Raw genomic sequence first — 13,233 nt, 5'->3', positions numbered from 1 at the left:
TATTACTATTATTATTATCATTATTATTATTATCATACTACCATCACAGAAGGATCCTGTAAGCAAAGCTTAATGTTATCATTATTATCATTATTATCATTTATTCGGCAATTCAACATACAATACAAGCGGACATAGAATACAAACATAAAATCGTATCACATGATATGAAAATTGTGGTGATTCCAGGTGCATGCCGCTGGTTGCCAGGGGAGGAAAAGGCAAACTTAATCACCGAGGCTCGAGGTCTTCCTCCCCACCCAGTGCATGCACCCAGAATCAACTATATCAATGTAAAACAGTTACATAACACATTATTACACAAAAATGCATTGAATTCAAACACAAACATAACTAAAACTATCACTGAATATGACCGATGCCCCACCCTGACCTGATGGTGTTAGCTCATCCAGCAAAACTGGAGATTTGGTATTCTTTCAAGAAAAAAACCAAACAAACAAATGTACTATTATAATACCACTGCAGCACATTGCCCAACGATGATCAAAAATATGTTCTGCTCATTTAAGATTGAACATCCTTACCAAAATCTCAATGCAGAAACCCAACCAATGGAGTGAGCAAAAGACTTTATATATATTTTTTTCTAAAAATACTGTTGCCGTGGCAACACATTGTCTAATACCAACATGTGACAAAGGTTGCACAGTCATAGGAAAGCAGCCACATAATATATCAAACCTAAACTCAAACTCAAATACTGTAAACTGAGGGAGTGTTCAGTCCACAGTAAACTGTATACTTTGGATACAAAAAACGTGGTTACTATAACAATGTATTGCTTTGACACTGGAAAAAACGATAAAGTTTGCACACCTACTGTGTAAGTACTATTCCGGCCATATACCAAACCCTAAATCAAATGCCTAGAACCTGAGCCACACGTGGCACATTGTTCGACAAAAGAACCAGAAAAGGAAAGAAAAAAGTCACTCTGCACATTTGCATACTTTGGTGGTCCCACGTGCCAAAATACAAAACTGAACCACATTTAAACTATCTTTAATTAATCTGTTTAAGAAATACTTTTTACCATGGATATACATTGTATAACAATATCAGAAGACGAAATCTGCATATCTATACACACTAACTACAACAGCCAAATGTGTGAAATTTTATTAAAAAACGCCCTAAGATTGAGGAAGCCGAATCAATCACACATTTTTACACGATTTACATAAAAGCCGTCGCTGCCATGGCAACATATTATGCGATCCTGAAAAAAAAGGGTGTTATGTACAACTACCCATGAAAGCGGCCACACATGCCAATCCTATGGGGTCAAATACTCAAAAACCGACGGAGCTATTATCAATTCACATATTTTAAAGGATATGTATAAAAACTTGTTGCCATGATAACAGACTTCTTAACACTCAAAAAAGATGCACATTACACTGATGAAATTCAAAATACTGGCAAAAAAAAGAGTAATGTCCTGTGCACCCACCAACAGTAGGAGTCATGATTACCAGTTTTTGGTCAGCTGCTAAGAAAATAAAACAGCAGTTCGAGCCACAACGTTCCGCATATTCTTTTTTTAATATATAAAGCTTGACGGTTACCGTGGTAAAACATGACTCCATATTAATACTCAAAAAGGAGGTGCCCTACAAACCATACATTACATTGATCAAATTCGGTTAATTCAGCACAATTGCTCCTGCTCCAAAGACGAAAAAATATAAATCAATCCAAAATATTTCATGCTTCATATGAAAATGTGCCACAAACACAACAACTATAATGGGATACTGACCAAAAAAAATATAACGTCTTGCACATCCACTCACAGTAGGCCTAACAGTCACACATGCCAAATTCTTGGTAAACTGCTAGGAAAGAGCCAATACGGTGCATGATTTTTTGTTGTTGCGAAACTTGACCTTTACTATGGTAATGCACTGCTCCATACAGACGAAGAACCTTCACAACAGAGCAGGTTATACATACTCAAAAGATAGAACACATGAGCGAAGTTGGTTCTGCCATGTACAAAAACTGGTAAAAATAAAATCATTACGTCGAGACAACGGAAGGTTGTCCCATAATATTGGGAACATGTAAATAGCAGAGTTTGCTAGCCTCTGGGTGCGAGCTCTCAAATGTTGGAATCTTAGGTTATCTTCACGTCGTGCCACAACGTTAATTGCAGTGGTGACATCGTCACACAAGACAAGATTATAAACTTCTACAAATGAAGTTTAACAACAAATATTTACGCCTAGATTGTAGGGTTGGCCAATTTAGCCACATTTTACCAATATTTGGGTCCTCATTAGGTACATAAAGAAATAAATATACAATTTTGGTCACTATCAACATCCTTACAGGAAAACAACAAACTATTTCACAAAACAAAACACAGCATAGCCGGAATGATTCCGGAAGGTAACTGTGTAACAAGTCTTCCACGTCACTGACACTTTTGAGTATTGCTGGAGTGTCCTCATCAAATACGTCTCATATCTATAGTGCCGATCTATCAAGCCCTCTGTATTTTTGTCAGGGGAGGAAAAGACCCCCCTAAGATTTGTAAGCACCTCTGTAGAAAATATGATTACACCACGAAAACTATAATGTATCGATCATTGCTACGTCGCTTTTATTAAGCAATGTGCTTGCGTACAATAGTGCAGATGCTTTTATGTGTGTGTATTTTAGACACGGATGAGTATGATTTTGAAGTATTTGACTGCAAAAACGAGTTGACTCCATTCTGAATAATTTTAGATATTTGCGATTAAAGTTGTTAAAAACAAAGAAAATAACAAGGAAATAGGAGATATTCTTAATCAAACTTTACAAACTTTCCTGGTTGCATAACAAGCGAAATATTTATCACTTGAAAGGCTTACTTTGCTCTTTTTTGACGATGGAATACATTATCCTTGAGATGCTTGAAAATAACGCTTAAACAATTTTGCGGCAAAACGCTTATTTGGTAACGTTACATAGAGCTTAGAAGCATTATTACACTGATGATGGTAGGATTAAATCAAAGGTTGTCACCTCCTGCGACTTTTCCAATGACATACGAATATCTCTATTGTGTCTATATGTTTTGCACAAGCTAGCTGAATAGATTAAGAATGAAATGAAATACTAAATTCTAAAATGATATGATAAATACGTGTATGTATACACCATGATTTCTGTAATTCAGTAATATAAAGGAATATTGCATCATATTTGAATATTTTGAGATTAGGATTTAGCTCTATCGCAGATGACCGGGTACTGACAGATAAGAGCGGGCAAGCTATTAGCAATGTTAGCTAAGATGTCTTTATGACAAGCGTCATCAGAAGGAAATGGTTTGATAGTTCATAATCTCCACAAATGCAAGTGAGACAGAATAAAGTGCAGAATACCTCTGCCATGTCTGCGGATCTTTTTTTTTTTTTTTTGGTTTTGTTTTCAAAGAGAGAGCAAATTCACTCAGATGCACCAACTGCATGACCTAGGGCCCAGCGCAGATGCACGAGTGAAATTTCTAGCAATCTGCTGGCCTACGCAGAATTGAATTAAGCGAGATGTTCATTTGTCAGAGATGCCAGGGTATGGTCTCACAGAGATGCACTCGACGAAATGTGTAGTCCTAGAAACCACGACTACGAAACTGTGGAGAAGTTTTGCTGTACCTGGGGGTCACTGATGGCTGCCTGCCAAAACTGATGGCGTAAATGAGACATTGTCAGTGAAAATGGCCAGCGCAAAACCCATGACAAAGGGGGGGGGGGGGGGGGAGGGGCAAAAGCTAGCTGAGATGAAGATAGTAATTTGCAAATTGGATGAGTAGGGCATCACTAAACAGTGTAGGATAAGAAGAAGAAAAGAGAGTTTATAGTCTGTAGGTCTCGTGCTGGAGTAGCTTGTTTTGAAAACCTGCAAGTTGAGATGGAAGAAGAAGAAATTACTTTAGAAAGTGTCACATCTCAAGCTAGTTGGCAGAAAACCTATATAGTGGGAAACCATGAAGAGCATGAAAGGAAACAGTTCAAGGGAAAATCTAGAACATAGATCAAGGTTGCAGGAAAGTTTTGAGACTGGCCATCGAAAAAAAAAAAAAACTTCCAATCTCAAAGTGTGGGAAAATGAATGCTAATGACGAAACACAAGGATTAATCAACATTTTCTAAATAACCCACAGTGCATAATATTCCGCAATTATCTCTCTGAAAGTACACAAGACTAAGTTGTCTTCAAGAATTCATCTTGCATGGCCGGGATGATTCCTTTCCGGAAGGTGATATCAAACAACTCTTCCACGTCACCGATGTTTGGGTATTCATGGAGCGCCCATTTCAAGTACGTCTCAAATTCGTTCCAGTCTACCATGCCGTCGTTGTCCATATCGATGGCGGAAAGGGCCTTCTTGGTGTCGGAACAGCGATAGCAGGAGAAGTAGGGCGCCATGAAGCCGTTGTAGAAAGAGTCGAACTGCAGCATCTCGTCTCCTTTTCCTTCTTCTGTCAGATCCCACTCATCCCAAATCTCGCGGACTTTAGCCAGCAGGTTCTTGGCATGTGGGCTGTTTACTTGAAACTGATCTATGGCATCTCTCATTCTCTCGTCCATCTTTCCTCCAGCTCGATCGAACAGCAAAGCCAGACCCACCATACTCATGTACTCTTCCTTCCTACCATATAGATATCAAAAAGTTGAAGAAAGAGACTTGTCAGTTTTACCAACAGCAATCAGTAAGTCAGATTGAATTAAATGGCAAAGTTCCTGACAACAGATATAGTGTATGGGCCTATTTAGCAAATCAATTCTCTGCATAACTATGATGAACTTTGCAGTGGGTTTTCTCACCTGCCAGTCCGCAGATCTTCAAGAATCAGCTCCTTCATCTTGTAGGCCAATTCCAAGGTGAACTGTGGATTCTCTCCAAAGAGGTCAACTAATCTCTGAAGGATCATCTCCTTGCTGGACAGGGTGGTGATTCTCACAGGTGCCTTCTCACCAAAGAACTTGGCCAAGTCGAACTCTTCAGGCTGAAGGTCGTAGACGAAATCGACTGCGCGCGCGCCGAAAATCGGCTGCTTGATGTGTGGGTCTGTCCCTGTTGTGATTTTGGTGACGTTGATGGCGGCCTGACGAAGGTAGGGGCAGTTGTAGTTCTTGAGGACCTTCTTGTTGCCGAGGCGAATAAGATTCATCAAAGTGACGCAGGATGAAGCATTACCCATAGAAGCGCCTTCCGCGCAAACGCTGGCCCAGATGCCGTTTGCACCATCCATCAGAGCCTTTAATGTGGATTTGATTTGACTGAAATTAATCGGAATTGTCTCTCTTTGCTCGACTTGAATATAGCAAACTGTCTGGTATCATGATTAGGAATGCACATTTATACACTAATTACCACTTTTTCATCTCAATTCAATCTTCGCAACCTTCAGAGTCAACGATTTGGATGGAAAGCATCTTAACAGTGACCGAAATGATATGAATTCATAGTGATTTATTGCCTTGAATTAAGTCTAGAATGCAGATTTATTCGACTAGAGGAGATACTAAATAGGCGTTTTCACATCAGCCCGATGTTTCGAAATAGCGCGCTATTTTCTGACTTGGGAAATTTTCCCGATAGCGAAATAGCGCGCTATTTGATAATGTGAACACAAATTAGCGCGCTAATTGTATCGCTCTGATCGAGAAAATTTCTCGAGTCCAACTCGGGAAATTTCTGAAATAGCGGGATAGTATAGCGCGCTATTTGATAATGTGAAAACGACTCGAGAAATTAGCGCGATGCATCCCATTATGCCTAGCGTGTGTGACCCGATCGATCGAGGCAAACTGCACACAAATCATGAGGAATTTTTGAGAGGGCACACACATTACTAATGCTGTTTGCACATACTCGGCTGTCGAATTAGCTCGACAAAAATTCGGGCTGATGCGAATAAGAAATGAAATAGCGCGCTAACTCGCAATCGCGAAAAATGTCTCGAGCTTGGATTTATATCGGGCTGATGTGAAAACGCCTATTGAGTCCACCTTATTGCCAATATGTCGATAGCTCAGGACAATATTCAAAGATGCGCTCCAGAAAGAAGCCAAAAAATTGTTTTGGAATTTTTATAATACAGTCGTAAGAACTGAAATTTTGAAAAATAAATTTTATGTATTGTGTTTAGAGTGATTTACCTTTGATAATATGGTAAGACTTGAATTGCTTCCGCTTATGCTGGCTGATTTATTTTTTTTTTCCTTTCACAACATGGCATACAAGGATACAAGGATACTTCTATGTAGGACATTGCGCTATAATTCAGAAACATATAATACATTAAGGTGGATTGAATAAAAACGATTTAAGGAACCATTACCTGCATGCAAAATCGTTATCGTTAACGAATACTTACGAATCTCTCAGTAGACTATTTGATTTGGATGACGGGTCTATGGAGCCTGATTGTAGCCCATTTTAAAGAAGATTTGCACTCCCATCCATCAAGTCTAACATACAGGTGTATTTATTTTACTTCCATCTCCAGCGTTTTGTTTGCTTGAATATTCGACTCACCTGTAGCGCAGTTGCATCGCAGTAGCCAAACTTTTCATGGACATGAACCAGTAGATGTCCCTTCCACTTGTTGTCGTCCATGATTTTGCGGATGTACCGCGCCCACATGCCGCACTCCTCGGGCAGGGATTTGCCTCTGGGCTCCTCAAACAAAATGCCGAAAGGACGTCGATTTGGCGGCAGTTTGGCAAGGAAGGATACCACCTCAAAGAGTCGGAAAGAGTGTTTAGCCATGGCGTCGGGTATATCTCTGAAGTTAAACATCACCTTGGCCTTAGAACTGAGGTTCTCATAGCACCAGTTGTTCCATTTGCTGAGCAATGCGCACATGTCGCGTATGGAGAACTTGTTGAAGTCATATACAGAGTCGCCCAGGTCCACCTCAAATATCACGCTGTACAGACCGGCTTGCTGGAGTTTTCGGATACCTATGGGAACGCTTGTAGTGTCCGGTATCTTGTCTTTTGTGCCTGTTCAATGAAAAAAAAAAACACGACACAGCAAAACAAAAGCATGATTCACCACTAACTTGACAAGTATAGCTCCTGATTCTTGATATCTTTGTAGGTTACATCGACTTGTTTCTGGCGTTTGTTGATGACAATTAATATCATTCCCCCTGCCTTCTGAAAGAAGCAAGCTAAGTTCTCTTGTCATCATGCGTACAGGTTAAATATTATGTTGATTTTTTTCCCGTTACATTTTCTTTATGGGGACTACATCGTTCTGCACAGACATCAGAGGCCGCAGCCGTCTTTTCATCCAGTGATGGCAGCACTAAAACTTCAAAAATTCAGAACTTTTGGACGGATCGTCTGATTTTCCTCAAACTTCCTCTGATGTGTTCAACTGATATTACTGCATTTTCTCAATCCTTACGTATAATGATGAGGGTGAACTCACGGTCCTTTAAGTACAAATTGGGGAATTGATATGGGGATCCCCCTGCTCGTGATATACAGCGTTACCCTTGAGAAATCTCGTGTTTCTTGATAACATCGAGTTAACTTCATTAACTTCAAGTGCGATTACACAGTACTTTACTCCGAGCTTATCTTCGAAGTTAGCTTAACTTGAAGTTAAGGATCTTCGTCTGAACCAACTATTATTTGGAGGCTGGACACCACATTCTTTAAAATTCAGGCCGACTATATTTTCATTTTTTTTTTTGTCTATACATTGAAAACAAACTATAGCAAACAAACAAAAACCTGTGGAAATTCATAAGTCTTTCTTTGATGATCTTTGAACGGAGTTTAAGCATGGTTTGTAGGTGATTTCAGCAAATACTGGGCATCGATTCAACGATTCGACCATCAGGTTGCATCTTCAATTTCAATTTCACTTTTATTTTCATATTTCTCTTTGACAATTGAAATACATGAAATATAAGAATATTAAATAATACATAATATCCAGCTAGGGTTAAGCATAATTACAAAACGAAATAAATGATATCCAGCGAGGACACATACAAAGAATATTGCAAACATTATAGTGGTCAATCTATGAAAGTTGGAATCTGAGAATGAATGCTAAAGAAATGTGAAGGAACATACTTAAAAGCAAGCTTGTCGAACCCAGTTAAAATCGAGCTACAGATTGAAATGAGGAGCATGGGTGCAACCGAGACATAGAGAAAAAAACCCACAAATATACAGGGATACAGCGAATTCTTCTCGAATGCATGTTTGGGGGTCGGATGAGCCACATGCTGCAAGTGGATGAGCCGTTGTCATTCTGGCAATAATAACAATATGAGTCAATGTATAATGACAGTGGTATAGTTCAGACAATATTAGAAAATTATACATTTCGTGCCTTCAGAAGAGACTGGGAAGTATTGAGAAATATCTTGGAACGGACAACTTGTTTACTCTTCCTGGTAACGAACGTGATGGAACGGGACTAATTATGATCTGCGCGTGTGTTTCATTGTGCTGGTTCAAACCGGTTCAGACATTGCAGTACATGTACTAAGTGAGAAAAACAACACGTAATGGCCCGAATTCACGAAGGTCGTACAAAATGAAACCATGGACAAAAACTATGGAGCGCTAAGTGTCGCATGGAATATTTCGTTACGAAATTGGTAATTTCGTCGACAAAATGACCGTTTCGTCCTCTAAATTATCTTTTCGTTTCGTGGACGAAATGTTCATTAGTTATAATGTTGTCATTTCGTTAAAAAAATAATCATTTCATCGACATGTATCAAGAGAACGAGAGGGAGAGAGAGAGAGAGAGAGAGGGAGGGATAGGGGATAGGGGAGAGGGAGAGAGAGAGTGAATGAGTACAGTATGTTTAACGTAGCAAAATCATAGAAAAGAAATAAAAAACGAGGTAGAGCCTGGACAAAAACCAGCGGTAAGTAGTATAGTCGCGATGCATAACATCACGTGATGCAGTATAAATACGAGATATTGGCCTAGAGATAGAAGCACTCTGAGAGCGCAGAGCTCCGCCAAGCCGCTGCATTACTTTGTTCTTCCATTATAGAGATCAGTGATTTCCGACCATACGTGTACATGCTGAAAATCACCCGATTTCCCAATGTAGAATGCCTTTTGTTACTTCATCAACCCTCAACATACAGTACCAGGCCTGTGATAGGCCGTGGGACGACCCCGATTTTCGTTCAGTTTCGTTGCAACGCGAGGTGCGTTAAAATATTTTGGCTTCAAAAGATGGGTCGCGTCGTTGAATAGAACCGTTCGATTTGAACGCCCTGTAGGCCTAATATTCGGAACCATCGCACTCATAAACATTATAGGGGAATTTACACCTACACCAATTACAGACTCGAGTTTTGTTCGGGTTACAAAACTCGAGTTTTTTGCACGTGCGGACACAACCCCCCCCCCCCCCCCCCAAAAAAAAAAAAAAAAATCAGCGCGATCAGCGCGATGCTTCTTAACTAAAGAAATTTTGCTCTTATTTCTGATAACGGGTGAGAAATTGCTGATGCTGAACAGCAAATATGGTATGCAATTTTTACTAAACGCATCCCGAAATTGACTAAGAAATAACTGCTTGATCTTTTATTTTATTTAATTATTTTTCCATGATAGTCACAAATGACATGGAAATGAAACAACAATACATATAATTACAAAACATGCAAGGAATATAATGTATACAGTGGCGGATCCAGGGGAGCGCAATGGGCGCACACTCCCTTTATTTTTGGTTAAAACAAAAGAAATAAAAACAAAAAATGGAGGATCGAGGGGTGCGTGTGCCCCCTTTAATTTTGTAAAGGCACCCCCTCTTTGCCTAATTCCTGGATCCGCCTCTGATATAGTATGTGACCATGCATCATAAAACTAATAAAAAGTCCAACGACCTGATTTTCCTTTAGAATTCAACATTGAGTGAAACGGGTCAACCAACTCAGCTCTATAGGCCTGTTGTTGTTGTTGTTGTTCATTTTCCATCCGTGAAGATGGCTGGATAGCCCATATTCAGCTACACTAAGCTGGTCTTCCATGGGGTCCAGTTGGATGTGGGGTGGGACCACTTCACCGGGTTAGACACCCTGGCACTATATCCGACAAGCTGCTTTTGATTTGAGCCAACTCACCGCCCTCTATACAAGCTTTTTTTTTTCGGAAATAACAATTATTCCTCTTCAATATATCTCTAAATTTGGAATCATTATAACAAAGGGAAGTTGTCCAGTGTACAGTTTTTCGCCAAAACTCTATTTTTGGGTCTGACGAAGCTTTCCCGGCACTATCCTAGAATTTACGGATTGGGAGCGAGAGAAACCCTTTAAACACTCTCAAATATGATTCTATTGATCTTTGAAAGAATGATGCTATTACAGTGAAAGTTAGTATCAGTCCTGAATAGATCGCACTCACTGAGTGTGCAAACTTTCGTTATCGTATGATACCCTTCAAACATTCTCCAATTTCTACTGATTTTTTTTTTTCCAAAGGATGATGCTATAAAAACGAAAGTTAGCATCAATTATGAATAGGCCGTACTCAATGAATATGCAAACCTTCATTTTCGTATGATATAGAGGTTGCTATGTATATAAATACGGGATGGATCCAGAAAATTCTGTTCGGGGGGTGGTGGTAGCGCAAAGCAGTTAATAATTCACGTGCCACTTCCGGGTATCATCAGCAGACAAGCAAAAATATGGATCCCATGCGATTTCTTCATGCACACTTTTATAAAAAAAAAAAAAAAATTAAGGAATGGCGCGCCCCTTTTGATTCTATTTCTTTTATTTAAAAAAAAGACAGCGAACAAAACTGGGAAATGTACATAACTTCTATAATTATGTCCTGTTCTTATTTCAATATTATTCACTAACATGCAAAGCAACTATATAGATATACATTGTATTACATGAAAGAAAGAAATAGGTCACAATGCCTGGTTGTTGAAAAATGAATACCTTCAGTTATCTCGGAGAATGCCCACAGACCTTCGGGATCCTCCCCTTTCTCCTTCAGCTGCTTGATGAAAACATCGTCCACGCGGGTCATGTGGGAGAAGGAGGCCACGACGGTGTGTTTAAAGCCGCACTTTTTCGCCTCTTCATAGATCTCCCACTTGTTCTCCAGGGTGTGGCCCCGTAGTTGCCCCACAGTGCTCTCCCGGATCGAGTTGTCCAGCACGAAAAGGTCCAAGTCGCGAAGAACTTGATATTTGTCAATTGCTTTGGCAACGTCCCTCTCGTACACAGTGTCCAGAGCCTCGACTTTTGACGACGTTTTACCCATCTATATAGTGACAAAAACGAACAGTAAATGAAGTTATGGTTGAAAATGATTAGTTTTTTTTTTTCAATGCCAACGTTAGTAAGATAGGACATTTGATGAGCGCTTTTGCCCTAATTCTGATCAGTAGATATAAAGCCCATGCAGCATATCTGGGCCAGGTGTACCAGAAAAACAAAATCGCACGTCATTTTTTTTTTCTCAAATTGCAATTACGAGTTCAAGATGAGGACAAACTGTCGACGTTTAAACATCATGCCTCCCGTAAGAAAACAAAACAAAAATAAAATAAAAGCTGAAAAATATATTTGCAAATCTACATTCTAGCATCGATCCATTTAGACAAAGCGTGGAATCTGAATGAAAAGACAGTACTATGGCTAAAACTTAATGTTTAAGGAGCCGTACATAGGCTCTATGAAATTATAAGCTGCCATATCCTCGAATGGTACGTAATTTTAGAATGATATAGTAGGTGAAACCCACAGAAACAAATCCGAAATATTTATGATGCCCTTTTAATTGTGTCCGTCCCAGTAATGGTTATGAATCATTATCAAAGAGCTTTGACCATAATATGTATATTTCAAGTTGGAATCATCTTTCTTTTAAATTGGCGTGAAGTTTCCTATCACTATGAAAACTGCATGTATACGCAGAGCGGATATCTACAATAGCCTCCCCTAAATACAATATAAATCGAGCATGTTTACTACTGTACTTTCGAATGAAATAACTCTGTAAACTTCATTACGCTCTGATAATATGCGGCAAGTTAAATTCACATAGAATGACCGTGATGTGTTTGACAGCATACCTCGTTTCACTGTTGTAAAACAATTCCAAGTGTGTGACTGTGACGTATAGGCCTATCACCTGAAGTCAAAAGGCTTCTATACGGAGAGCGTGGCTGGCGAAGAACTTCGAACACTGAGTAAAAACTCAACTGACATGAAAAATGGTCTTGCCTTCGTGGTCCCACCACTGATTATTGAGATTGCCCTAATCCGCGCACGCTTTTAAAAATCAAAGTTGAAGGTCTGCACACGGGGCTCGCTTTGAGATTACAAGAGTATTTTGGATTAATCCTTTGTAAGGCAATATAACATTGTGATAACAATGGGACCAGTATATATGGACACACATCCGTCAATAAACTGCTATTATGTTCCGACCGCAACATTAGGCATCGATATTGAAATTGAAATAAGGAAATTATCATAGGGGATGTAAATCAGTTAACGGGGTTTTCCCCAGCCTCATGCGTACCCTTAGACATAATGACTCTTGATATATCATGACTTCATTCTTCTCAACGTAAAAAAGAAAATGTACTTTATAAACAAAATAACTGATTACTAAATACATACATGCAACCTTTACCATAATGATATAACATTGATTTGTATCTCTGTTGATAATTTACCTGTGTCCATATTACATGTTATTATGTTCATCGCATTGTTTTACTGATTTCGTAACATTATCTGTATATACGAGCATTTCATTGTATTCCTAATTATTTGTTTGTTAGAAATGAAATACATCCACTTGAACTTAAAGGGGATGGCTAGTAACTGATCAGTGGGAATCAGTGGGAATGCTGGGGATGATTGTTCCAATTCTTGTGGGATTCATTTAAAGGACAAGTTCACCTTCATAAACATAAGGATTGAGAAAATGTAGCAATATTAGTATAACACGTCATTGCAAGTTTGAGGAAAATCGGACAATCCGTTCAAAAGTTATGATTTTTTGAAGTTTTTGTGCAGTAACCGCTGGATGAGAAGACTACTGCAGTGTACGATATCACATGCGTACAACAATATAAAGAAAATATAAAGAGAATTTCACAAAATTTCATCTTTTGAAAAAAAGGACACATTCCCTTGACTCGTTACCGACATATTATGTTATGGGTAATATTATTC

The 13,233-nt window shown here is 39.1% G+C and overlaps 1 protein-coding gene across 1 annotated transcript; it reads right to left on the bottom strand.

The window, feature by feature from the left end:
- Nucleotides 1-4,197: 4,197 nt before the first annotated feature.
- On the bottom strand, nt 4,198-12,360 carry LOC139723762 (uncharacterized). Its single transcript, XM_071634974.1, has 5 exons — nt 12,120-12,360; nt 10,978-11,305; nt 6,563-7,032; nt 4,846-5,279; nt 4,198-4,669 (listed from the first exon to the last, which is right to left on the bottom strand). Exons 2-5 carry the CDS (start codon nt 11,303-11,305, stop codon nt 4,222-4,224), a joined length of 1,680 nt encoding a protein of 559 aa, XP_071491075.1. The 5' UTR covers nt 12,120-12,360; the 3' UTR covers nt 4,198-4,221.
- Nucleotides 12,361-13,233: the final 873 nt, after the last annotated feature.

This window comes from Diadema antillarum, unplaced genomic scaffold (genome assembly GCF_040938485.1).
Source record: "Diadema antillarum isolate AM-2024a unplaced genomic scaffold, OU_Dant_1.0 scf00000199, whole genome shotgun sequence".
NCBI classification, from domain to species: Eukaryota; Metazoa; Echinodermata; class Echinoidea; order Diadematoida; family Diadematidae; genus Diadema; species Diadema antillarum.
The sequence above is the reverse complement of the archived record's forward strand: the minus strand, read 5'-3'. Positions and strand labels throughout refer to the sequence as shown.